The sequence below is a fragment of the Delphinapterus leucas genome, chromosome 5, assembly GCF_059928025.1.
Source record: "Delphinapterus leucas isolate spDelLeu-1000000601 "Yukka" chromosome 5, BTC_Dleu_Yukka2, whole genome shotgun sequence".
Classification (NCBI taxonomy): domain Eukaryota; kingdom Metazoa; phylum Chordata; class Mammalia; order Artiodactyla; family Monodontidae; genus Delphinapterus; species Delphinapterus leucas.
Window position 1 is genome coordinate 44,743,591 of NC_143133.1, and position 27,340 is coordinate 44,770,930.

Consider the following 27,340-nt stretch of genomic DNA (forward strand, 5'->3'; position numbering starts at 1 on the left):
GCCCACCTACCCCCTCTTACCCCCCCCAACCCGGAAAGCTGGGCTCCCAGGCGCGCACTCGCCCTCCTTGCGCCACGTGCTCGGTGGAGGGCGGTGCGGGGGGGCCGAGCCGAAAAGATGTTCTTGCTGCCTCTTCCGGCTGCCGCGAGACTCGCCGTCCGACATCTGAGCGTGAAGCATTTCTGGGGACCCGGTCCAGCCGCAGCAGACATGACGAAGGTGAGAGGCCGCGGCTCGCTCCGGGGCAGCCGCGAGTCTTGCCCGCGGGCCACGGGGACTTCGGGTCAGGTCAGGGCCGCGTTGTTCCGGGCTTCTGAGCCGAGTTACAGACATTGGCTAGAAAGAAACGTTTCGTGTCTTTGCGGAGCTCGGCGTTGGCAGCGGGCTGCGCGGGGCTGCAGACCCCCCAGTATTCTCCAGCCGGCTAGTGCCGAGGATGCGCTCTTCCTTCTCTTGCTTGAAAGTGCTAGGACCCGAACTCTGCGCGCGAGGGAATGATAGCCGTAGCTCCCGTTTCCTGAGCTCCCACTCTGTGCCGTGCCCTTATTTCATTATTTTGTTTAGTCCTCTCAGTAACCCAGGGAAGGACGGCGCCAGGATTGTTCCCACCTTAGCTAGGAGGATGCCCAAGTTTGGTGAGGTGAAATGCCCTCTAGGGTCCCAGAGTCGGCCAATCACTGGCCCCGGCTTCCACACCAAGACCTCCCTCCCCCGCTGAAGTTAAAGGCCAGGAAGACACAGGCTCTCAGGGAGTAAACTGACTAGAAGGGTTTCTAGAGAAAAATGTCTCTCTAGGGAAAAGGGCTTTGCAGGGAGACCCATCTGTTCGTGAGATTAGAAGTGTCCTGCAGAAGAAGCGCCTCCTCCATCTAACTGAGCTCCAAAACATTGTGAAGAGGGTCACTGTTCGGTCGTGGGGGATCTGGAAAAGGGGAACAGCTTGGCGGAAGGAGCACATGTGTGGGAGTCACGCTTGAGGACCAGAAAGACTGTGCCTGGCTAGGAGTGTTCTAGATGGGGCTTGAGCTCAGGCCTCTCCCTGAATCACAGATGGCCGAGGGACCGGAAGCTTGTCACCTAGTCTGTTCAACACTATGGAAATAGATCCTACTCAGGTAACATCCGTGTTCTGTCTGATCAGTTCCCTACTTGGTTCCCTGGAATCCCAGACAGTGGGCAGTCTGGGTAAGTTAGAACCTGGGAAGGTTACCAACCCCGAGGAAGCCTATTTTCTTTGATGGAAAGGACAGGACATGATTTGGTCTAAGTACCAGTGTGATTCTGTAGAAAGGACAGAGGACCTGAGGGAAGGCATCCGGATTCTTGACCAGTTCTGTTGCACACGGGCTAGTATGTCAAACCAGGTTTCAGTTTTCTTATCCATCAGATGCGAAGAAGACTGCTTGTTCTTTCCACCTCACAGAGGTGCCCTAAGTCAGAACACATTTTTAAAGTCATAAATTGCTGTGCAAAGGCAAATAGTGATTCCTAGGTTTACTTCCTTATTTCACATGTTTGGGGCCTGGAGCTTAAGGAGATGAAAGGATAAGCGACTAAGAGCTGGACAGAATGCTCTGGCCTGACCCTCCCGGTGAAGGCACATCCTTTTCCTTTCTTCCAGCCTATGAGTTGGCCAGAGTACTTGTTAGTATTGGCAAGTACAGCCATTGACTTTATTGGAATGACCTCCCAGAGTATTGCAGATTTGCATTTGAAGCTTGTAGGGGAGGAAAAACTTACTTCTACTCTCCAAGGTTCTAGGGCTGCACCTAAGAATGAAATGGACATAAAACAGATTAACAGGAGAAAGGCATACAAGTTTTATTTCATATTTTTATGTGTACATGGGAATCTTCAAAAGGGAAATGAAGACCCGAAGAATCCTATAGGCCCGAAAGCTTATATACCTTTTTAAACAGAGATGGGGAAATTGTGGGGATGTGATAAGGCAGAGGAGCCTGGGGGCATTAAGTTGAGAGACAGGGAAATATATGGGGGAAACAAAGGGAGGATAAGGGTTATTTTAGTAGGTTTGTTTGGTGTTGACTCCCAGTCTATGGTGATAAGAATGTTCTCTTCCTGGTACAGGGAGAGAAGCGTTCTCATGGGAAATTTTATGACCAGCTTTTAGATAGGTGGGGGGGGTGTGGGCGGTCAGAGAGCCCTTCCTGCATCTGCTTTTTCTCAGCTGCCTGCACCTCAAAGTAATCAATATGCCAGAGTGGCATATTTTGGGGTGGCATGTTCTGAACCCCTTCCAGATCTGACTTCGTTACAAATGGAATTGTTTTCTTAAAGCACCTTTCTGCTCTTCTTTATTTGAAAGTGAAGGAAGCCCTCGATGTTGTGAAAGCTCTTGGGAGGGACCATCAAGACCAAGACAGGTAGTAATTGCGCTCTTGCATCGGCAGGAGTTTGAAACATTTAGGCAGGATGTGATTGTAGCTGACTGCCCAGCACCTGCTGCTGTTTTGGCCTTGTTCTTCTGTCCTTGAGGGGGACACGGTTTTGTTGAAATGATTAGCCCTTTCTGGAATTTGGGAACCCTTGAGTCCCTCTCAGGGATCTACTCTAATTGTATTCACCTTTTCTCTTGTTTTCAGGGCCTTGTTTTAGGAGTCTATAGCAAAGAAAAAGAAGATGATGTGCCCCAGTTTACAAGCGCAGGAGAGAATTTTAATAAATTGGTGTCTGGAAAGCTGAGAGAAATCTTGAACATGTAAGTATTCATCTGTGGGTTCCAGTTTTTAAAATGCCCTGAAAGTGAAAGAGAATATCTTTTCGGTGCTTTATCATTAGTGGATGAAAATGCACGGAAATACACTGGCTGGGATCTTCTCAGTGGAAGTATGTGTCTGTGGAATGCACATTGGTACTTCAGGTTCAGTATTGGGTGGGTCCACAGTTCTGGGAAGTCAGGCTGCTTCAACCAAACCACAGACTTATGTGAGAGGCTGACCCAGCAGGATCTGGAAAGTACCATATTTCCTCAGCCCACCCTCCTGGCTCCGGTTTGTTTCTCCCCACCCCCTTCCCACCTTCCATCTCTCTACCTCTTTAACTCCCCTTCACTTGTGGGGAACAGCCTGGGCTGGTTCAGAATAGGCTGAGGAGGCTGCAAGCGTTGAGTTTCAAGGGCTTCTCAGATCTTAAATGACATGTGAATCGCCTGGGGGTGTAGTTAGAATGCACATTCCAGTTCAGTAAATCTGGGTGGGGCCTGAGATTCTAACCACTCTTGGATTAGCCAGGGTCTGGGGAAGGTAGGGAAGCATTGGGGTTTCCAAGTCCTTCTGAGCTGCCGGCCACGTTTAACAGACACAGAGGTGACAGCATAGGCCACTGCAACTGTATATTATTTGGATTACAGATAGTCTATTAGCATCTGATAGGTGTAGTCTAATAATTAGAGTAATTGTCTAATTATTGAATGACAGAATTTGCATCGCCTGTCAATTTATACCAGTCCTTCACCAGTAGGCAGCTCTTGCAGCTGCCTTGATTAGTTCATTAACCCCAAAGCTAACCTGTATGAGTACAGAACAGCCTGGCCTTCCTGACTGCGAGGTACCAGGGCATGCGGTCCTCAGGCTGTAATTGTGCGTTGCCACCTGCTTTGTTTTTAAATTGCCCGGTATCCCATCTGTAGATAAATCACAAAAAACGTCCAGGTTGAACACACTGCCGTCAAGTCAGCCACTTAGGTTGGTGTCTGGCGTCTTTTATGAGGTTTAAGATTGAGGTCAGCCTCCATCCAGTGCTCAGCTCTCCCCTCCATTACCCATCCATGGCATCGCTTTCTGTAGTTGGCATTAAATCTAATCTGGAAGTTTTTGAGATAGAATTAGAAGTGCTGCATCTGAGAAATCTGGCCTGAGAGAATTCTGTATCTGATAAAAACATAAGTGTAGCAAATTTGCAGAGGCATCAGAGCATACTGTAATAATGCTAAAGGTTTGTTTATGTCACTTTTTAATGGAGCAGAGCAAACTATAATTTTTAAAACAACTGTTTCTTCTTGTTGCAGATCTGGACCACCCCTGAAGGCAGGCAAAACCCGAACCTTTTATGGTCTGCATGAGGTAGGAGGTGAAAATAAGGTTTATGTGGCAAACCCTGAGTTAGCACCTATATGTGCCAAGTACTGTGGCTGACCAGTCAGGCAGAAAATTTTGTATCGGATTATGTGTTCGGTTTATCCCAGGATTAAGCCACAAGTATTGGTTAACATTGTAAAGAGGCGAGTTGTTGTCAAAAAGTACCGCATCTCTTGTGTTCCTCAGTCTGCAGGCTTTCTTGGTTCAGTGGCCCTGTCTTACACAGCAGAGTTATTTGCAGGATTATCCTCGCTCTCCCTTTGCAACACACAGTTATAAAATTTAACCAAGATAACAGGGCTTACAAAAATAAAACAAGCAAACTTCGTGGAGGGTTTTGTCCCGTGCAGCGCTTTAGGGGGTTGTGTGCAAGCTCCTGTGCCATTTCGTGCTGGAAGTGGATGCTTTAAAGACGTAAAGCAGCTGATCTCATGTATCTTTTGGAACAGGACTTCCCCAGCGTGGTGGTGGTTGGCCTTGGCAAAAGGACGGCCGGAGTTGACGAACAGGAAAACTGGCACGGAGGCAAGGAGAACATCAGGGCCGCTGCAGCAGGTTCTTTAACTTTTGAATTTTAATGTTGGTAAAGATTCCTAAGGATCACTCGGTCAGATTATGTCTCCCCTCTTTCCATCACCATCCCCTCACGTTCACATAAATAACTCTGAACAGATATTCAGTTTCCCTTACCTAACATGCTTGGCTTTACTTTAGATACAAAATGTTAGCTTGTGGAATTTTATTTTTATATTTCTTTAGCTTGTGTCTGGGGGTTTCAGGACCACTTGTTCCCTCTTGCAGTATCGGCCTTAGAGCTCTGTTTTGCCAGAAAGTCCTGGTGGGTGATTTTTTCGTTTTTTGGAATGCAGCCCTCATGTTGCCCAAATTTTATTTTATTTTATTATTTTTATTTATTTATTTTTAATTTATTTTTGGCTGTGCTGGGTCTTTGTTGCTGCGCACAGGCTTTCTCTAGTTGTGGCATGTGGGCCCTACTCTTCGTTGTGGTGCGCGGCTTCTCACTGCGCTGGCTTCTCTTGTTGTGGAGCACGCACGCGGGCTTCAGTAGTTGTAGCTCGCGGGCTGTAGAGCGCAGGCTCAGTAGTTGTGGCGCACGGGCTTAGTTGCTCCGCGGCATGTGATCTTCCCGGACCAGGGCTGGAACCCATGTCCCCTGCATTGGCAGGCAGATTCTTAACCACTGTGCCACCAGGGAAGTCCGTGGCTCAAATTTTAAATCACGTGGAGTCATCATATTTACAAATCAGAGAAAATGGATGCCAAGGGCAGGATGCTTGTATCACTAGTTACCAAAGGTGCAAGCCTGTCCCAGTTTCGTCACGTGGGCAGTTCAAAAGTTGAGGTAGGTGCCATTGGGTCTCTTCAGAGCTGAGCGGCAGGACAAGGCCGTCACCACGGAGACTGTGGTTAAAGATCCTTTGAAACCATTGCTGAGGTGGTGATAATTAGCTTGATTGATCTTTGACCCCGTGTATATTATATTTGCTTGTTAAATGTACTTTCAAAGTTCATGTTCGGAGATTATTTCATAACTTTTATTAGGGAGATTTTGCTGACCTGATCTTAGTAAATGCTGTATTAATAATGGACTTTGCTCAGTTACTTGGGTGTAATTTCAGTGTTATCACTTCTATGTAATTTTTTTTTTTTTTTTTTTTGCGGTACGCGGGCCTCTCACTGTTGTGGCCTCTCCCGTTGCGGAGCACAGGCTCCGGACGCGCAGGCTCAGCGGCAATGGCTCACGGGCCCAGCTGCTCTGTGGCATGTGGGATCTTCCCGGACCAGGGCACGAACCCGTGTCCCCTGCATCGGCAGGCGGACTCTCAACCACTGTGCCCCTAGGGAAGCCCTTCTATGTCATTTTTAATGTGGCAAGCTCCTGGCGATTGGGACGCTTCATCAGGAAACCCTAGTGTTTCAGAAGTGATACTAGTAATAGCAGCCACTTCTTGAGGGCCCACTTTGTGAGGTGCTGGACTAGTCATTTTATCCATCAGTCTGTCCTCCCACCCTCTGTGAGGTGTGTGCTTGTCCTCACTCTACAGAAGGGGAAGTGGAGGCTCAGAAAAGTCAAGTGTCAGGGCCAGGATTTGAACTCCAATTCTGATGTTTTCTCAGGACCCCACCCCAGGCCTCTGCCTTCTGCCCTCAGAGGTGTCCCTGACTGACTCAGGTTTTCTGGTTCCTCTGTCCCTGTGAAGCGGGGTGCAGACAGGTTCAGGACCTGGAGATCTCGTCCGTGGAGGTGGACCCCTGCGGAGATGCCCAGGCGGCTGCGGAAGGAGCGATGCTTGGGCTCTATGAGTATGACGACCTGAAGCAGAAAAAGAAGGTGGCCGTGTCAGTGAAGCTCCATGGAAGGTGATGGAACAAAACCAGGACCAGGCCCATTCCCTGCGTGCTGATGGCAGGGCCTTTTGGACATGAGCTACCTGCCATTTAGCATTGAGCACTGCCGTGCAGCTTGTCTGTGGCTCTCCCATGGCCTTAGCCATTTTAGGAGTTTGGTGACTGTGCCTCCATTCTGCTCCTGGCTTTCGTCCTGTGTGTGTTTCCCCCCTGACTCTCTAGACCCCTCCGTGCTTGCTGGTTCCTAGGAAACCATAACTGGTTGGCTCCCTGAGGAGGGAGGGAACAAGATGACAGACAGGTCCCAGCAGGTTTTGATGCAGATCATTTCCATCTACCCAGTGCCTGCGGGCCCTGTACTAAACGCCAGAGATACGCAGATGCAGGGATCCGGCCCTTGCCCTCCTAGTCTAGTGGGGAGACTCATCTTTGAGCAGATTTATTGAGCACCAACTACACTCCAGCCCTATTCTGTGTTCAGGAGCAGACAGTGTGGGACCCTCAGGAGACGGTGCTGGGAGGACAGCGGGGGTCCCTCCCGGTGGTTGGCAGCTGTGAGGTAGTGGGTAAGAATGAGGGCCCTGCGACCAGTCAGCCTGGCTTTGAATCTGCCTCCCACTTCCTGGCTGGAAGTGACTGAAGTCTCTCTCTGCTTCATTTTCCTCATTGGTTGAGTAGAGTTGTGGCTCGGATTTCATGGGGCTTTTACGATCGCAAGACAGAACCCATCAAGGGTGTGTCACATGGTGAACTCCGTAAGTGATGAGTGGTGTTCTGCCTGTCCATGCGCCGTGTCAATTCCTGTTGTGCACGAGAAGAGCCAGGGTCGTGGAGAGCTCACCCACGTCCTTTGTCTTCTGAAGCCGGCCCTGCCCTCTGGTGGGTTGGAGTTCAGGGTCCCGACCCAGGCAGGGAGAAGGCGGGAGGCCTTCAGTTCCCCGGCAGGACTGAGCAAGGGGAGCTTGCTCTGTAGTCACACCCTGGAGGAGTGTAAAAGAGGCCTTTCTGTGGAAGCCTCTGCCATCAGATTTGGGGGGTAGATTGAGGGTTCCAGAGGTCCCTCAGGCCAACAGGTGAGGTGAGGATTCTAGGTTTCCTCTAGCTCAGCTCAGTGGGGGTCGTGTTTTCCAACACTTCATAAACCATAACAGCTGCCCCCCTGGATCAGATCACAAAGAATAAATCCGGGTCCCTGTGTGCATCACGTTTCACTTGTCGTCTTCGGCAGGAGCCCTCCTAGCTGGGCTGTGGTGAGTGTTCCGGAGAGGCTGTCTGACGATGACCTTGTGCTTGCTTTTGCCAGTGGGGATCAGGAGGCCTGGCAAAGGGGAGTCCTCTTTGCTTCTGGGCAGAACCTGGCGCGCCACTTGATGGAGACGCCTGCCAATGAGATGACGCCAACCAAATTTGCGGAAATTATCGAGAAGAATCTCAAAAGTGCTAGTAGTAAAACAGACGTCCACATCAGGTAATTCAGGATTATGTCATAGACTCTTACGGCTAGAGCCAGACGGAGCCTCAGAGATCCTAAAATCCAGCTCTCTCACTATTCGGAGAATTAACTTGAGACTAGAGAGGTGAGGTCACCCACCAGCAGCCACATACAAGTGGGGGTAAGGGCTCAGTTTGAGGTCTCTCCCATCATACCTTGCTTTGCTTTTGAGAGTGTTGTGACCGCCCACTGCACATGTGTGTGTGTTTTGTAGCAGCTTTATTGAAATATAATTCATGGAATGCACAATTCGCTCATGTAAAGTGCACGATTCAGTAATTTCTAGTATAGTCACAGGGTTGTGCTACCACCACCACAGCTAATTTTAGATCATGATCATTACCCCGTAAAAGGAACCTTGTACCCATTAACAGTCACTCCTCATTTCCCTCTCCCCCTGGCCATCAGTTCATGGACATATGGGTTGTTTATACCTTTTGGACTCTGAATAATGCTGTTGTGAGCATTTGTATATAAGGTTTTATGTGGACGTATGTTTTCCTATCTCTCGGGCATGTGCCTAGGAGTTGAAGTATTGGATTGAATGGTTAACTCCTAACCTTTCTGAGGAGTGTGCAGATTGTATTTTGTTTCGGTGAATCCTTTCTGTCTTTTCTCTTTTTGACGTAAGTGAAGAACAGAGCACGCCCTCCTTGGCATAGAATGAGAATCTCTACCTGGTAGATTCCGTTAGCTAGATCAAATAACCAGAACTGGTGTTCCCAGACCGTCCTCAGGTTCGTTGTCAGCAGCCAGGCTGTTGGATGTAAAAGGCTGCCCCTCCAGGCTCCCCGTAACCCTTTAAGCAAACCAAGTCTGAGTATTTGGGGATTTATGATTAAAGTAAATCCACAGATATTTGCTTTACCTAAAGGATCCTTTACTGTCAAAGTTGCTTCTCAAGGGCACTTCCATTTAAAAGGATTCTTCACTATTTAGTTGTGAGTAGAGTTCGCATTTTTCAGGAAAACCCCTGTGGTCTAGATAGAGCGAAGGAAATGTATAACGTATAGAAGACATAGTTTTGGAGCTTGATAAAATTGCTGGAATGGTTGCTATATATTCTGTAGCAATGTTTAGTCTCTACAAAGGTGTCTTGGTAAAGACTATTCCTTGATTTATTTAGGGAGACACCAGAGCTATGTTGTGTCAGCAGACTGTGGCTGTGTGGCCTCACATTATCGGTAAGGGCACCTCCTGTGTGCCTGGGAACTTAGCATACAAAGGTGCGTGGCGATGGTTCTTGTCCTCAGACAACTGAGGACCTTGCAGGAAGGAATAGGCAGGGAAATGGCTGTGCAGGGGATGCTACAGGGGCAGAGAGCCAGGGGAGGATTGTGGAAGAGTCGAAACGGCTTGCCAACAAAAGTGGTGCCTAAGCAGAGTCAGGGAGGTGGCTTAGAAGTGAACAGACAGGAGAGCGGGGCAGGAGTACCTATGCAGTGGCCTTGGGAAACTGCATGGCTTGAGGTGGAGCAAAGGGAAGTCGGCCAGAGATGAGGCAGGTCAGGCAGGCGGAATGTAGCCCTTAAACCGAGGCAGCTGCGTCAAACGCGCTCTAGCGTAGGTGGGTGTAAATCAAAGAAATACAGACTGTACTTCCAGAAGGGCAGGACTTTAATAAAACATCAAGTACTGGGTTTGTGAATAAAAGTGCCCACGTTATATGGCCTCGCTTCTTTTGAAGCGTTTTTTTTTTAATCGTCATACCTTCCATTTTTATATTCTTTTCCCTCTGAAGTTGGGTGGCCCTCTCTCTACAATGACGTCCTAGATTAATAGTTTCAACAAGTGTCTAGGCAGGTGCGGGAGGAGTGTTCCTTGAATGAGGTTGTTTCTGGTCTGTCTGTAGCAGGGTAGGATTTCTCCCCTGGCCTAGTTACTGTGGCCAGAAAGCAATACAAAGCCCTTTTGGGCCTCCAGCCTAGGAGGAATAGCGATGTGGCATCTGTCTTCTGGTTGGCACTAAGGACTATTCCCATTAAATTATCCCCATTGATCCCGTGTTTATTAAGTAATAACTAGTTTTCCCACTTCAATCAGACATCTCAAACTGTGAGAAATAGTGTGACAACATTAAAAAGATGGAATTCCAGCAATTCTGTAAAAGCAAAGAAATAGGTAGTTTAATCAGTGGAGTGTAGTTTTGTTGGTTCTTTGTTTGTTGATTGGTTGGTTGGCTATTGCTTTGTCTTTTTCAGAAGTACCAAAAATAAATCCGCGGACTCCTCAGCTACCTTTGAGCACCCTTTATGGTCTCAGAGCCTTGCTAATTTCATCTTTAAATTAAAACTTTAGAAATACGTGAGTGGCTTGGGGGAAAAAATCAAGTAATACTTGTTTATTGACTATGCACTATTACCTGACGTTGTATTGCATACCATACATGAATTCTCTTAGTAATTCTACAGCTAATCTTTTGATGGAGGTGTCATTGATCTCATTTTATAGATGAGGAAACAGACTCAGAATCAAGTGACTCTCCCAAGAATATACAGAAAGCAGATAGGAGGTGATAATTGAAGCATTAACGTGTCTGTATTAAGAGCTTGTATGTTATACTTTTTTACACACGGATGAGCTATTCTAAGTTATTGAAATGGAGATAGCAACATGTATTTACTTTTTCCCTTTTCTGCTCTGTAGACCCAAGCCTTGGATTGAGGAACAGGAAATGGGATCATTCCTCAGTGTGGCCAAAGGGTCCGAAGAGCCTCCCGTCTTCCTGGAAATTCACTACAAAGGCAGCCCCAATGCAAGTGAACCTCCCTTGGTGTTTGTTGGGAAGGGGATTACCTTTGACAGGTACTTCTTTACTGCATCCATGCTTTGTATTTTGGTGAATGCTTTGTATGCCATTGTATTATTTGGTGTGTAATTTGGTTCAGAAGCATGGTGTTTGGTCAGATCTTATGTGTAACTTTAAATATATTAGGCTGCCACTTACAAAACACCTACTGTGTGTCAGAGGCTCTACTAGGCATTTTACATATATTAGCCCTGATCTTACGCCTAGGAGCTAGGCATTGCAGACATTCTTCAGGTAAGGAAACCATGACTCAGGTTAAATAATTTGTTCAAAGCCCCATAACTAATAGAATGGGAAGTCAAACTCAGCTGTGTGTTTAAAATGTCTTAAAATATTTCCATCATGCACTTTGATTCTCCTGTGTGGATATTAAGGATTTCCAAGTAGATAATGGTGAGGCAGCTTTCCAAGTAGATCATGCTGTCTTCCCTTTGCTTACTTGAGATTACTTTTTTTGCTGACCAGTCTAGCTTTCATTAACCTCCTTAAACCATAAGTGTTCCTTAGAATTGGAAGCTGTCTCTGGTTATTTCAACCAGGGAGAAGCTGAGTTCGAAAAGATGATCTGAGTCAGTATTTCCCATGGAAAGCATTTGCTACTGAATACTAGTTTCTGGGTTGCTAATTAAATGTGAGACTTGAAAAGGATTACTTGATCAAAAAACTAGGTTAGATAAAACAAATTGTTTTTTATTTTGTTTTGTTTCAACTACAGGACTTCTTGGGGGTATAAAATACAGCATTTTCTAAATTTCCTTTTTTTTAATTGAAATATAAATATAGTTGACATCTTAATTTCCTTTTGAAGGGAACGTTTATCTCAGGAAATCAAGGTTCATAGAAACTGCTTTGGAAAATGCTGCTAGAGATCATAAAATCTTGGTGTCCCCTAGTGTGTTTTTGCACCCATTCAGAAACTCCATCTGAAACGTGAATGAGTGAATCCCACCCTTACAGGAGTGTTTCTAGGCATTGTGATGCCTCTGTCCTGGGCAGATCTGGCCTCCAGGCTGGTCTTCCTTGTACTAGCAGATTGTAATGCCTCCTGTGTTTTCCATCCACTGGTTCACGTTCTCTCCTTTAAAGCATTGGTCTCCAAACGATCTTCGTTATGTAGCCCATCAGTAAAAGATTCGAGCTCATACCACTCAAAATACACATATTTATTTATGTCACATGCATATACTGTTGTATTAAAGTGTGTATTATAAAACACTACAGCAGGGAATTCCCTGGCGGTCCAGTGGTTAGTACTTGGCGCTTGCACTGCTGGGGCCTGGGTTCGACCCCCGGTTGGGGAACCAAGATTCCATAAGCCGCGTGATGCAACCAAAAAAATAAAAAAATAAAATAAAAATAAATAGAACACTACAGCAGATAAAAATAAGAGAATGAAAGTTGTTTTTAAACATCTTGCTAATTGTGATGGTTTTATACTATCACGGGCTAATATCTTAATTGAAACATTTATGCTTAGGGTGAAGTTTATTGTTCATTTAAATCTGTACTTGAATTTTTTGCTATGGTAATATGAAGCAAGGAGGCCTGACCTAGTCTTCTGGGTTTAGAGAAGGCTTCCTAGAAGGAATGACAGTTTTAGCTTAAGATGTGAAGGATAAGGGAGTTAGTTCTGCGGGGAGTAGGGCAGGGAAAGAGCCCGGTGGAGGCTGCGGGTGGGAAGGAAGAGGGGAAATTCCTGGTACTGAAAGCATGCCAGAGTGGCCGTGACAGAACGTGACTGGGGGAAGGGACGAGGCACAGCTGGAGAGATAGGCAGAAGCTGGGTTGTTCTGGGCCTGGTTAGATTTTGGACTTTGAACAGTTGGAAGTAACTGAGGGGTGTCTAGCAGAGGGAAATAATGACGTGAGAGTTACACATACAGTAAAGTCCACCCATTACGTGTTCAGTTCAATGAGCTTAACAACCGTGTGCACCCATGCAGCAAACCACCTCTGTCATGAAAACAGAACATTTCCCTGACACCCCAAAAACTCCCTTGGGGAATTTTGGGGGATGCTCTTTTGCAGTCATCCTCTCCCCTACCCCACCTCAGACAACCAGTCATCTTTCTGTTATTGTAGATTAGTTTTGCCTCTTCCAGAAATTCATTTATGTGGAATCTTTTATGCCTGGCCTCTTTCTCAGCATATTATCTTTGAGATTTAACGATGTTGTGGTCATATCAGTAATCTGTTCCTTTATATCACTGAGTCATATTCCGTTGTATGGAAATACCAAAATTTGTTTATCCAGTCATTGCTGAGGGAAATTTGGGTTGTTCCAGTTTTGAGTTATTAGTAATAAAGCCAGTATCATTAGAAGCCTTTATGTGCATATATGTTTATCTTTCTCTTAGTTAAACACCCAGGAAAGGAGAGTTGAGTTGTGTAATAACTGCATGTTTAACTTTATAAGAAGCTACCAAAGTTTTCCAAGGTTCTTATACCATTTTGCATTCCCACCACCAGTGTACAAGGTTCTAGTTGTTCTCCATCCTCCCCAGCGTTTTATGGTGTCCGTCTTTCTAGTTCTAGCCACTCAGGGAGTGTGTAGTGTATTTCTTTGAGGTTTACTTTGCATTTCTCTGACTAATGATGTTTAGCATTTTTTATGTGCTTATTAGCCATTGGTACATCCTCTTTCATGAAGTGTCCAGATCTTTTGCCCTTTATTATAGGAGTGTTTGTCTTACTGCGTTATAAGTTTTTAAAAAATATATTCTAGATACAAGTCATTTTTTCAGACAGATGCGTTGAAAATATTTTTTTTTCCACTGTGAGGCTTGCCTTTTCATTTTTTGAAGTGGTGCCTTTCGAAGAGCAGTTTTTAATTTTAATGAGGTATAATTATCAGTTTTTAATTTTATAGTTCATACTTTTTTTGCCCTGTTTAAGAAATTATTGCCTATGCCAAGTCTGTGTTTTCTTTGACAAGTCTATGGTTTTAGCTTTTAAGACTGTGATCCATTTTGAATTTTTGTGTATGCTTATAAAAAGCATTGAGGTTCTTTTGTTTGTTTTGTTTTGTTTTTTTCATCTATTTGTAAAAGTTTGGTAGTTGTATGGGTAATGAAGTGAAGGGGTAAGACTGCTATAGGGACATCTGAATATATATAGGAGCCAGGGAAACATCTGAATGACTGATGGTGGTAGCCTCAACTTGGATGGATGCAGGAGAAAAGAAATGGATGGATTGGAGGGGAATCTAAAAGGTGAGCAGAGATAACTGCTGACCTTTGACTAGTGGTTATTTAGAATGATAGTCCTATACACAGAGTGGAACCCCCTGAACAGAAGTGGCCTAGAAGTAGATAGAAGGACAACCTCATGCACCAGCTTGCTCTCCTTGCCCCCATGGGGTTATGTCTGGACTTCTTGGACCAGGAGTGTACTTCTTTTCTTATTCTGAGCCAGTGGATAATCTTTAATTCTAGGTGTAAATGACAGCCATCTAAATATCAAGTGCAGGGCTTCCCTGGTGTCACAGTGGTTAAGAATCCACCTGCCGGGCTTCCCTGGTGGCGCAGTGGTTGAGAGTCTGCCTGCCAATGCAGGGGACGCGGGTTCGTGCCCCGGTCCGGGAAGATCCCACATGCCTCGGAGTGGCTGCGCCCGTGAGCCATGGCCCCTGAGCCTGCGCGTCCGGAGCCTGTGCTCTGCAACGGGAGAGGCCACAACAGTGAGAGGCCTGCGTACCGCCAAAAAAAAAAAAAAGAATCCACCTGCCAATGCAGGGGACACGGGTGCAAGCCCTGGTCCGGGAAGATCCCACATGCCGTGGAACAACTAAGCCTGTGCGTCACAGCTACTGAGCCTGCGCTCTAGAGCCCGCGAGCCACAACTACTGAAACCCACACTGCTAGAGCCCATGCTCCACAACAAGAGAAGCCACCGCAATGAGAAGCCTGCGCACCACAACGAAGAGTAGCCCCTGCTCACCGCAACTAGAGAAAGCCCACGCACAGCAACAAAGACCCAGTGCAGCCAAAAATAAATAAATAAAATAAATAAATTTAAAAAAATAGGTTTAAATATCAAGTGCCTTGGAGGTGAATGAGAATTAGGACCTGATTTCTAAGGTGAGCAGATGTCAGAGCAAGGAGTTGACTCTCTCACCAAGGCAAGTCAGCAGCAGAATCCAATTAGAACTCAGAGTAGAAACCCCTGGCTCATTGCCCAGCCTGCAGAGCCAGTGGCTCTGGATTCTTATAAACCGGAAGCAGAAAAGTCACTAGTTAGTTCAAGAGGTCTGTTTGGGGCAGTGGCTTGGGTTTCTTGGTAATTGAAACCTTTCTCAGCTCTTGTGTTTGGGCACTGTCTCGAGGCTTTGGGCTAGCATCTTCCTCGTGCCTGGGTTGTATTTTGCTGTCTGCAGGATCTAGCACACCTTGGGGGTGTCAGAACGAGTTCTCTCGTGTCTTCCTAGGAGTTGAAAGGGATCCTCCCGGTCTTCTGTGAGCTTGTCAGCTTTCCCCAACAGCTTGTGACGTTCAGGTTCAATAAGTTGATCAATTTATAAAATTTGCTGAAAAGACAAATCTACCTAGGTGTCAGGAGTTCAGATGGGATTTGAGCAGTGTTGACTGCATGATGTAGTAAATGTTTCCAGTGGCACTGCTTAAATTTCATTCATACAGAAATAAAATGAGCTAACATACCCACCTGTATTTCTGGAATTATTTTGTGTCTTTTATAAAAACCACAATATTATCTTCTTAAATGCTGAAATCATTGATTCCCAATTTGGAAATTTCTTGGCGTTTGTATGTGGTAGTTTACCCTCAGCTTACACGTTCTTTTTAGGGAAATGGTCCTGGCCCCCTTCTTTGCTATTAACATGGTACATTGTCCTTTCCCCCCCAGTGGTGGCATCTCCATCAAGGCGGCTGCAAACATGGACCTCATGAGGGCTGACATGGGAGGAGCCGCCACTATCTGTTCAGCCATCGTGTCTGCCGCCAAGCTCGACCTGCCCATCAACGTCATAGGTGCGCGGGAGAGGGAGGGTGTCTTGGAGAGCTTCTGGGATCCTGTCAAATGGTAGAACAGAGACAACAAACATGGTTTCCTCTAATCTGAAAAGATCAAGAAATGGTTTTTAAATAGGTTTTCATCGAGTGGAAGATGTTTCTTTAGCTGAGATAGGTGTTATCTTGTCTGAACTGGCAGAGTTAAATGTATTCTGCGTTGTGGGCTGTAACTAGAATTGATTTTACTTCTGCAAAAAGTGGTTAGCAGTCAGGGGCACATAATGTCAAGTTTGCGGTTAACTCCAATGGAAAATGCTCAGTCAGTAGTCAGGGTAGTGATTACCTCATAGGGTTGTGGCTGATTAAGTGCCTCGACATGCAGAAAATGCCTGGGACAGAAAAAGTGCTCAGTACGCAGGCGATTTTTGTAGTGCAGGATGCCAGACACAATGCTGGGGGTTTGCCATGTGTCAGGGGGAGCTGGGAGCGGGGACTGAGGTCGAATGACTTGCGCAGTGTCACTTCCACTGCATGGGAAGGGAGGACTGCAGCCCGGGTCTGTCTGATATGCCCCCTCCCTCTCCTCCTCCATTTTTGCTGAACTGTTTGAAAGTGAGTCTCAGACATCACGACACGTCACCCCTGAATACTTCTGCTTGTGTCTCCTAAGAACAAGGGCATTCTGTGTAATGACAATATCATTTCCAGGGATTGATACAGTAACCAAATTCAAACTGCCCAGTTGTCAAAAAAATGTTTGTTTTATATGTGTGTCTATACACACACGCATTTATTTATTTCTATTTGTTTTTGAAATCTTGGAGCCGCTCAAGGATCACCCCTTGCGTGTGGTCACCGTGGCTCTTTAGTTTTCTTTAATCTAGAGCCTATTCCTGCCCCCCTTTTTTTTCTTTCATGACACTGGCAGTTTTTAAAGGTTCAAGGTCGTCTTGCCATGTCCTACAGTTCGGATTTATTTGGTTATTTCTTCACAATAGAATCAGGTTAGACTTCTTTGGAGAGAATGACATGTATTTCCTGTTGCTGGTGCGTGTAATGTCACCTGGGTGACTGGTGATGCTAAACTCGATCGCTTGGTCGAAGTGGTGTCTGTGACTGGCATCTGTTGAGGGCCCGCTGATGACCTAGGTTCCATGGGTGGGGTATTTGGACCTAGCACACTCCATGTTTCTTCATATATTCTTTTTTTGTCAGGTTTGGCCCCTCTTTGTGAAAATATGCCCAGCGGGAAGGCCAACAAGCCTGGGGATGTTGTTAGAGCCAAAAATGGGAAGACCATACAGGTTTGTAGGTGGAAGACACAGCCTCTGAGTTCTGCTCTTTCTGAAGGACTCCCAGCACAGCCACATCAACACATCTTGAATGGGTGCAGAGCACTGGCTCTATGTAGGGAAGGGCAGTGCCTTTATTATGAGTAGCTTTTCATGCAGTCAAAAGTACTTCTTCATGGGAACTTTAAGATTGTTTTTCCTACCTTACTATTCCTCCTACTTCCTGAATGCTGTACACACAAATTACCACGAATTTGCAGCCAACCCTGCAGAACAGGGAAAAGCAGTAAAAGTGCAGGCTGTTTTCTAGATGTACCTTCGACGTGATAACTTTTTCCATTTAGCAACTCATTCGAGTGGAAAACGCATTCTGCATCATGGGTGCTGCATCTGGGGATGTGGCAGCAGGTCGTCCGCTGGGCACGTGTATGCATGTACACACACACTGCCCATAACGACTGAGCCTCTATTTAAAAGAAAAGGATATAATATATATGAAGTTGCTGAACTTGCAAGAGTTCTCCGGTCTGGAGATCCAGGCTGCTGCTTCGATGTATCTTTCTTAAACTCTTTAGCCTTTTTGTTTTCAGAAATCTTGATATTTTTTTCCCTTCCTGTTATAAACTTAATGGTAGAGTGAACCAGACATTTCTCTTTACTTCAGCCTCCAAAGTCATCAGCATTTGGTTATCAGCTCTGATACAGGGATTATTAAATTACATTTGCTCTTCAGAGTAAATATACTATTCCCGTTCTAATGGTTTTGATACTCGATGACAAACGTCACACCAGCGTTTTCTTTTAAATTGAACATAGCTGTGTCTAGATTTTATGTTCATTATTTGTATCATCTTACCCTTTTTTTTTCTTTTGACCTTCCTCTTTGCAGGTGGATAACACTGATGCTGAGGGAAGACTCATCCTGGCTGATGCGCTCTGCTACGCACACACTTTTAACCCAAAGGTCATCATCAATGCCGCCACCTTGACAGGTCAGACAACGTGCTTTTCCTGCTTTTGTTTGAAGAAAGTCTCATTTGTTGGCATCGAGTGCACACATTGTACTCAGGGCATTATTTTGCTGAAACCTGGCTCGCTCCATTTGCATTCAAATATCTTTCACCAGAGGAATTGTTCTGCAGTTGTAAACTGCTTCGAATATTAGCCTTGTTGTTTTGAAACATCCCAGGCTGTACCTTTAAATAAAGAAATAACAAGAGGGTCAGGTCATTCCATCCACAGCGACGACGTCTATGAATGATACTAAGCGATATTTTCTGTTACGATTGCTGTTTGATACAGGTCTGAAAAGATTAGTGATAAATTCCAAAATCAGTAGTTATTTTTATTAATCATAACGCATCTAATGCCCCCTAAGTGTTTTTGGAACTTTTGTACTTGAGGTTATACAGAAATAAAAACACTGGGGATGGAGGTGGCAAGGTCCTCATGTAGCAGAGGCGGGGCCATGTAATGTGTTGTGTGAAGCTTGCTGGCTTTAAGGCCAACCCAGGGGTGGCTCCCAGCTGTGCTACTTCCTAGTCCGCCAGCCTTGGCTGATTCCCTGACACCCCCGAGCATCAGTACCTGGGGACAAGTCTGTTTGTCTCGCAGAGTTGTGAAGACTGGAGGGAGTTTCTGGAAAGCCTCTTTAATGCGGCGCCTGCACGCGGCAGGCAACACCACCGGCTCTGTAGAGTAGGAGTAAATGCCTAAAGGGACGACAGTGGGCATTGCCTTATTGCAGAAACCCAGTGTTCATAATCTTTATCCAACAGTTCTCTTTTTAGGAATTCACTCCGTCTCCATCTTTTTTAAGATTAAAATTCAGATCATTTTTTATCCTTTGGTTTTAATTCTTCCCCTGGTCACGTGAGCCTTTACTTTAAGAGAAATCAGTTCATGTTTCTTTTTTATGTGTTTCTAACAATAGTCCACAGATTTATATGCTAAGAATCCTTTTTTCAAGCTGGCATTATAGTATTTTTATGGTCTTTTGTCTCCCTTTTCAGTTCAGCAAACATTTTAAGCTGAACAACAGAGGTTCTGGGGCTGGTGTTTGAGGGGCAGTGCTGAGGTGGGTGATAGTACACCCTTTCTGTAAATGAGGAATCACAGCCCTCCACCCCCTTTTTTTTTCCAAGCCTGAGGGTGTGAGAAGGTGGGAAAGTTGGTTCCAGGTAACTAAGGGCAACCTGATGGGGGAGCCTTCAGATCACCCCAGCCGTTGTCCTTGCTGAAGGTTGTTGATGGCTCATTTTAGTTCCCTAAATAACTTACTGAGCCCCTTCTTGAGTTCCAGGAGCTGGGATTCAAAGGGGGAGGATGAGAAACAGTTTTAAACCCCAAGTTCATAGCAGGAGGAGGAACGTAGTCTTTAGAAGGAGAAAATAATTTGTCCTGCCTCTTAATAGCACGTGACTTTGACAATGTCTCAGTTGTCTCGTCTGTAAAAGGGGTATAATAGCACGTCACTGGCAGGAGGGGTGCCTGTGAAAGTTAAATAAGGTGATACAGGTTGTTGTGCCTGGTAGACACTGGACAGATGTTATTGACCTTTAAAGGGTAGGCCTGTAGCAGACTGTAGGGGCAGCGGCTGCTCAGGGGGTGCCATTCAGTCATGGTACCTCTCATTTTCTTAATGCCTGTGATGTAGGATGGAACGAGAGTGGTGACATCAGCACCTTCCTTGGAGCTTTGATGTTCCTTCCATACTCTGAGAAATTCTGGTAACACTGGTGAGTTAGCACCTCAGTATACAGCTTCAAAAGTACCTTGTAAAAGAAAATGGAAGGTATGCCCCCGATAATGGTAATTCTGAAATTGGTGGTGGTACTAGTTCTGTAATTATGTAGAAAATAGATTATTTTCTGAAGTATGTAATGAAATCATCTCTAGAGCCATGATCCCTGTTGGATCACATTAAATATTTATGTCTCCCATTTTCTCTTCCTTTAAGAGCGGATATCACATCACATTCTTGTTTGCAGTCAGTGCTCATCTTCTCTTTGAGAAATTCACACACTGATGCAAGACTCTTACAGGGCTGATAGGGATGTTTTGAGGACAAGTGAATAAGTATGGAAAAAGCCACTAGCTTGAAAAGTAAAGCATTAATGAGTGTGTATCTCCGCAATCATATAGACAGACCATAGGCAGTGAGTAACCAGCAACCATCGTAGTATCTGGGATATAGGGGATGCCATGAATGATTGTTGACACAGTCGGCCTGTGTTTAATCCCTTCAGATGGCTGGGGATACAGAGGTGGGTCAGGACAGAGGTGAGGCCTGCATCCCATGGGGCGTGGCAGTCAGCAGATCCTCACACTGACCAGCACAGAGGAGCTGTGAGAAAAGGAGTCCGTGAGAGCCTGTGCATCTGGGGATTTGACAGGTCTGAGATGTCAGGCGTCTTGTCTGAGAAGTGCTGCTTGAGCTGGGATCTGAAGGAGGCGGCGTTAAGTGGGGAGAGTGAAGGCATCTCTCGAGGGGTGTGTGTGTGTGTGGGCAGCGGTGAATGGGGCCGAGAGGAGCAGAGCGTGGCTGGGTGGGGACTTTCGGGACCCGTATGCTGATAGGCACCAGCCCCCCACTGGCCTTGGCCTGTTGCGGGATTTAGTCTGGAGCCAAGTGCAGCAGGAAGCTAAGAGTGGAGACTGTGGGATCACATTTGCCCTGTGAAAGGGTCCCTGGCCGGCAGCGTGCTGAGTGCAAGGGAGAAGGGCCGAGGAGACGCTGGCAGTCTAGGTGGGCTGGTGAACGGTGTTTGGTTGTTGACTCCGGTGGATGTGTAAGTGTGTGTGTTAAGGATGAGTGTCTGCGTTTAGCTTCAGAATAATGTGTCAGGTCTGAGAGTATAGGTGAAACAAGTTTGCCCGTGATTTGATAATTGTTTGTGGTGGTTAATGGGTGCTTACTTGTATGTCCATTACATTATTCTCTTTGCTTTGTGTATATTTGAAGTTTTTGACAATAAGGTTTTTTTGTTTGTTTTTTTAAAGTATTACCATAGTCCAGTGGTAGATGATGGTGGTAGCGGTCATGGTGAAGGGAAGTGAATCGGTTTGAGATATAATTGGGAGGTAGAGTAACAAAACCCCAAGGGACAAGGACCCAAACAGAGTTGCCCAAATGTCATGTGGAATCACAGGTTTTTACATATGGGTCACCGTTACGTTTACACTACACTGTAGTCTGTTATGCATGCAGTAGCATTATGTTTAAAAACACAATGTACATACCTTAATTTAAAAATACTTTATTGCTGAAAAAGGCTAATTAACCATCATTTAAGCCTTCTGCGAGTCACAGTAGTAACATCAAAGAAGACTGATCACAGATCACCATAACAAATAATGAAAAAGTATCAAACATTGCAAGAATTACCAAAATGTGACACAGAGACGCGAAGTGACCAAATGCTGTTGGAAAAATGGCTCTGATAGGCTTACTTGACACAGGGTTGCCACAAACCTTCAATTTGTGAAAAATGCAGTATCTGCAAAATGCAGTAAAGCAAAGTGCAATAAAACGAGGTACGTCCGTACCTCTACCCAGCGGGCTTTTAAAGTCATTAAGAATACTTTTAATGAACTTGTTTATAAAAGAATAAACGTTTAAAGCATAAGAGGAAGAGCACGTATTGGACATGTACAGTATGGTCTTAATTATGTTTCTTTTTTAAGTTTAGAAGAAATCTGGAAAGAAATATTAAAAATATGTAGTGGTTATCCCTGGGATGAGATTATTGGTGATATTTGATGTTTGCTTTTTTTTCATTTTCCTTAATAATTGAAGGTGAATTCTAGCTTGAGAAACTAGAAAGATATTAAATATATACAGCAAGGATTTCCCAACATCATCGATTTTCTAAAATGAGGGAGACATTAAAATAGGGTAATGGCTAAAGTTTTGGTCTGCATAGCAGCAGAGAAACCTGTCTCGCCGGAAGAGACTGAACGCTGACCTGAAGTGCTGTGTCTTGCAGGTGCCATGGACGTAGCTTTGGGGTCTGGTGCCACTGGGGTCTTTACCAATTCTTCCTGGCTGTGGAACAAACTATTTGAGGTAAGAATAACACAGACCTAGATTATGGAGATGATTTAATTACTCCAGCCTTAGAATGCTATATTTCTTCATTAAAGTGATTTTTATGTTGTAGATTTGCCTTTGAAATGAAAATTCAATAAACTCGATTCAGTGTGGTTTTCTATAAATGTTCCAAAATTATGGGTATGATGCTATATTCCTCCTCTCCTCCAGCAGCTTCAGAATGAAGTGAAAATAACTTTAAAATATCCCTGATGTAGAAAAGGTTACAAGGACAGCTTTGTAGAAGAAGGAATGGCCTTTTAAGGAATACGGGTCATGAGTCAAGTAGGGGAGCATGTAGGTAGGGCTCACCCGCGTCCCTTGTCCCTTCGCGGGTGGTGAGAAGGACGACTTCTGCAGCTGTGCTCTGTGCCTCCTCCCAGCGCTTTCACAGCAGCCTCTTCCAGTTTCCCGTCACCACCACCCGCCCCCCGCTCTCGCTGCCATCAGCTTTGCCCAGCGACGCCACTCTGTTAGCCTCCTTTAGCTTGTCCAGAGGCAGCGTGTACCTCTGGCGTCTTGGTGACACCCTGCTCTTGGCTTCCACGATAATCTTTTCTGGTTTCCTTCCTCGCTGACTTCTGTTTCAGCCTCCTTGGCCAGCTTTTTCCTTTGTCTGCCCCTTTGGTTGCCTTCAGTCCCGGGCCACATGTTCTGACTCTGCATGGTCCTCACCGGAAAGCCCGTCGACTCCCCTGGCTTCAGCTGGCACCTCTCTGCTGAGCTCCCATCTCTCCTGCGGCCCAGCCCCTGTGCATCCCACTTGGCTATGAAACAGCTCCATCTGGCACCTCATTCTTTCAACAAGTAATTAATGCGAGCTTACTATGTGCCATCAGAAACAAATACAAAATGTCCCTGAATACATTCTTGATGTGGTTTAAGGTCCTAAACTGCCCTTCCACCCTAAACTGCTTCCCTTTCACCTCTGTCATCTCACCATTTGTGAAGCCCCCCTCTACCGTCCCCAGCCTCAGGGAGAAGCTCAGCCCCCTTGTCTCCTTTCAGGTAGGCTGTGGGGCCTCTCTTCTGTGCCAGGCACCCAGTGTCCAGTGTCCCTCGCTACTGTCCACAACGTCGTTGTTGGTTTTGATTTTTTTTTAATTTAATTTAATTTAAAAAATTAAAGTTATATGTACATAAACACTGAAATAACAGCCAGCAGTCTATACAGCCTACAGCCTCTTGTCCTGGAGGCAGTTGCTTTCAACCCTTGGTGGGTTCATCTGATAACTACTCAAGTCTCAAAACAGCAGCTTACATTGCTGCTTCCTGACTTTTCACTTTTGGCTCTCACCTTTGACCACAGTGTATTAAAACAACCTTTATCCGTTTCTCCTACTAGCCTGTGGGCCCTTTGATGGCTCAGTTATTAAGTGTCTTTATATCCCCAGCACCTTGGTGCTCAGCAGTTCAGTAGGTGATGGATGGATGGATGGATGAATGAATGTGTAAATGATTACATGAATTAATGAGGTCATGTTATCTTAGGAGATCTGGCCAAATCAAACCAGCAAAGCCTGTCTGTGCTACAGGTTACCAGCTTATTCATTTAAACTGAGACCCATAATATTAGTTTGACGATTCTAGCAAATGCCCTACAAATTTGCGGGACTCTTTTACAACATTCCTGGCTTCTTTTATAATTCTTAAGTAAACCTTTTAACTAACTGAAATAATTTTGCAATCTGTTCTATTGCATCATGTTTTAGAGTAACAGGTCAGAACCTGCTTCATCTACTCTGCCAACCAGCATACCTATTTGTTCTTTAGGCCAGCATTGAAACGGGAGACCGTGTCTGGAGGATGCCTCTCTTTGAACATTACACAAGACAGGTTGTAGATTGCCAACTTGCTGATGTTAATAACATTGGAAAATATAGGTATGTAAAATAAGCTATAAAAGTACATGTTTACAGTCATCATTGGTTGCCAGAAAGACCATTTTCAGTTTAATCCTCTTTCACAAAAGGTTTAGCTGTCCAATTTTCTTTTGATGTAGTGCTTGTAAGCACTAATTTCTGTCTTTTATTTTCAAGGTATTTCCCAACTGGTTCTCAAAATCTTGCATGTTTTCAAATCTAAAGGTCATTTTAAGCAAATGGTAAGGGAATGAGATGCAAATATGGTCATTACCATAGGAAAAAGAATTTATGCTTAAAGCTATGTCTGAAAATCCTGAAAGTGATTTCTGTGTTAACATCTTAAGAGGTCTCATTAGCTTGACTTTGCTCTCTGGCCATAGAAGCCACTTAGCAAGAATGGAGGATCTTAATAGAATGTTCAGTGCACATTTACATGGGGTTAAATGTTGATTATTGTCTTCCCCTTCAGATCTGCAGGAGCATGTACGGCTGCAGCGTTTCTGAAAGAATTCGTGACTCATCCTAAGTGGGCGCATTTAGACATAGCAGGTGTGATGACCAACAAAGATGAGGTTCCTTATCTGCGCAAAGGCATGGCTGGGAGGCCCACGAGGACCCTGATTGAGTTCCTGCTTCGGTTCAGTCAAGACAGTGCTTAGTTCAGATGCTCTAAAATGCCTTCATTCTGTCTTAAACAGGCAGTAGAGCTTCAGAATACTTTTGAATGAATAGATCAAAATCTTTTAAGGGAAACAAAGGATGGTATTTAAAAACATAGAACAAAATGAAATTTGTATGCCTTGATTTGTTTTTCATTTTATGCAGAGATTTATAAAGGTAAAGCTACTATCTTGCTTGGCAAAGATTTTTAAGATACTCTCTCTTAAATGAATAATGATGATTTTTTAAAAGCTACCTAATCACTTTTCAGAGTATATGTTTGTAATTGAGGAGCAAAATTGTATTTCAGATTTGTGATGCTGGGAATATGAACAAACTAAAAGTTGCTATGCAGTTGTCAGAAACAATAAATCCAACTTCTTGTGCTCCCTGGTGTGGCTCTGATTTACTTATATATTATTATAAACCCAGTGATGCTATAATATAACTTGTCTCTTCTGGCTGTGTTATATGAACTAAGTAATTAAGTTGGATTTCAATGTTAATGATCACTTTGGGGCACTCAGTGATGAGCTTATGAGTTTGTGAGGCGGTACTATTATCCTCACATTACAGATGAGGAAAATGAGGCACAAGATGGGGTTAGTAACATGCCAGCGATGTCACCAAGCTAATAAGTGGGAGAGCAGAAAGCAGTAGAGCTTTCTTTTTTTTTTTTAATAAATTTATTTATTTATTTTATTTTTGGCTGTGTTGGGTCTTTGTTGCTGCCCGCGGGCTTTCTTTAGTTGCGGCGAGCGGGGGCTTCTCATTGCGGAGGCTTCTCTTGTTGCAGAGAGCTGGCTCTAGGCACGCAAGCTTCAGTAATTATGACACTTGGGCTCAGTAGCTGTGGCACACGGGCCCTAGAGCACAGGCTCAGTAGTTGTGGCGCACAGGCTTTGTTGCTCCGTGGCATGTGGGGTCTTCCCGGACCAGGGCTCAAACCTGCGTCCCCTGCCTTGGCAGGCGGATTCTTAACCATTGCGCCACCAGGGAAGTCCTAGAGCTTCCTTCTAAATCTGCACAAGTGGAATTTTGATTGGTTTTAGTTCCAGGTGGTAAGCAAATAGTTTACAGTCCCTTTTATGGTCTTCTTTCAGTATTTCCAAATAAATTCCACATCCATTCAAGTCCCTAAACTGAAAGAAAGCATTGCAGTGGAACAATTAAGAATGCCAGCTCTGGAGGCAGACTGCCTGGGTTTAAATTTTTTTTTTTAAGTATTTTTATTTTTATTATATTTTATAAACTTATTTTTTGGGCTGTGTTGGGTCTTCGTTGCTGTGCGCGGGCTTTCTCTAATTGCAGCGAGCTGGGTCTTCTCTTGAGCACGGGCTCTGCGTGTGCAAACTTCAGTAGTTGTGGCGCGTGGGCTCAAGAGCTCAGGCTCAATAGTTGTGGTGCAGGCTTAGTTGCTCCACAGCATGTGGGATCTTTCCGGACCAGGGCTCGAACCCGTGTCCCCTGCATTGGCAGGTGGATTCTTAACCACTGCGCCACCAGGGAAGCCCTGGGGTTAAATTTCTGCTACATTTGTATTGGGTGAATCAAATTACCCACAAATAGGATCTATTTTTTTTTTAAGACTTTGACAAAGTTTGACAGTTTTTTTTAATTGGAGTTATTTTTAACATTTAATATTTTAAAAACTTGACATGTAAATGGATATTATGTGTCTAAACTGGCTTTTAGAGAGGGAATGACAATGGACATGCATATCCATGTTAATAAATAACATGAATTTGAATTAATTAAAATCAGGAAGGAATAGTGTGTAAACAAAGGTTCCTCTGGGTATCTATATCCAGAAGCTACTTCAGCAGGGAAGATGGAAAAGGAGAGGTGGAATTACCGGCTTGTGAAAGGAAACTAAAAACATTTAGATGTCTTCTGTGTGATTCTCAGAAGACCAAATAGGGATTTGACCTTTCTATCAAAGGCTTTTTATAAGTAAAAGAACAATAGAACTCTTGTGTTTACTAGAGTGTGAGATACAAAAGGCATGGTTGTAGTCCTAGATTCTTGTGCTTATCTAATCTGGTTGAGATGAAATTTAGTTGCCACTGCTGGTGCATCTGGCTACCAGGTACTCACAAAACCTTGGTGGACCCTTAGAATGATGTTGCAGAGACTGGTGGTATAATCTGCATCTAAATCACTAAGGACAAGGCAGGGCTTGAGAGAGCCGTGGCTTCAGAGAGCAGCAAATCCAAAGCAGCGGTTTAGAGTACAGTAGTGTTAAAAGATAGCCGAAGTAAGAATCCAGAATTCAAGCAGCCCTATGGGCATTGGAAACCCAGGAGTAAAATGTAAAATGGTTCCACTCCTCTATTTTTCATTGTATACAATAGTTACATTTTTAATTAAAATATTATTTATGTTAACATAATCGGCTTATTTTTACATGAATATATTTTTTAAATTCTGTTTTAATATTTACCTATTATTTTTAATTAATAGGTAAATATTGCCCAACATACCTCACATAAACAAAAACATTTGGAGTCCTCAATAATTTTTTAGGAGTGTAAAGGAGTCCGAAAACGTTTGAGAACTGCTGGAGTACACTAAGTTCCCTCATGGCATTCTATTTTTGTTCAATTAAATATTTATTATGTCTATTTTATGCCAGGCACAGTTCTGGGTGTTGGGAATACAGGTGAACAAGACAGGCAGGCCCTGATCACATA

At 44.6% G+C, this 27,340-nt stretch overlaps 1 protein-coding gene across 1 annotated transcript; it reads left to right on the forward strand.

Moving 5' to 3' along the window:
• On the forward strand, positions 1-25,034 carry LAP3 (leucine aminopeptidase 3). Its single transcript, XM_022566898.2, has 13 exons — positions 1-219; positions 2,604-2,719; positions 4,028-4,082; positions 4,547-4,652; positions 6,320-6,479; positions 7,771-7,935; positions 10,606-10,764; positions 15,632-15,756; positions 16,954-17,042; positions 17,920-18,022; positions 22,019-22,098; positions 23,896-24,005; positions 24,457-25,034. The coding sequence occupies exons 1-13, from the start codon at positions 118-120 to the stop codon at positions 24,644-24,646; spliced, it is 1,560 nt and encodes a 519-aa protein (XP_022422606.1). The 5' UTR covers positions 1-117; the 3' UTR covers positions 24,647-25,034.
• Positions 25,035-27,340: the final 2,306 nt, after the last annotated feature.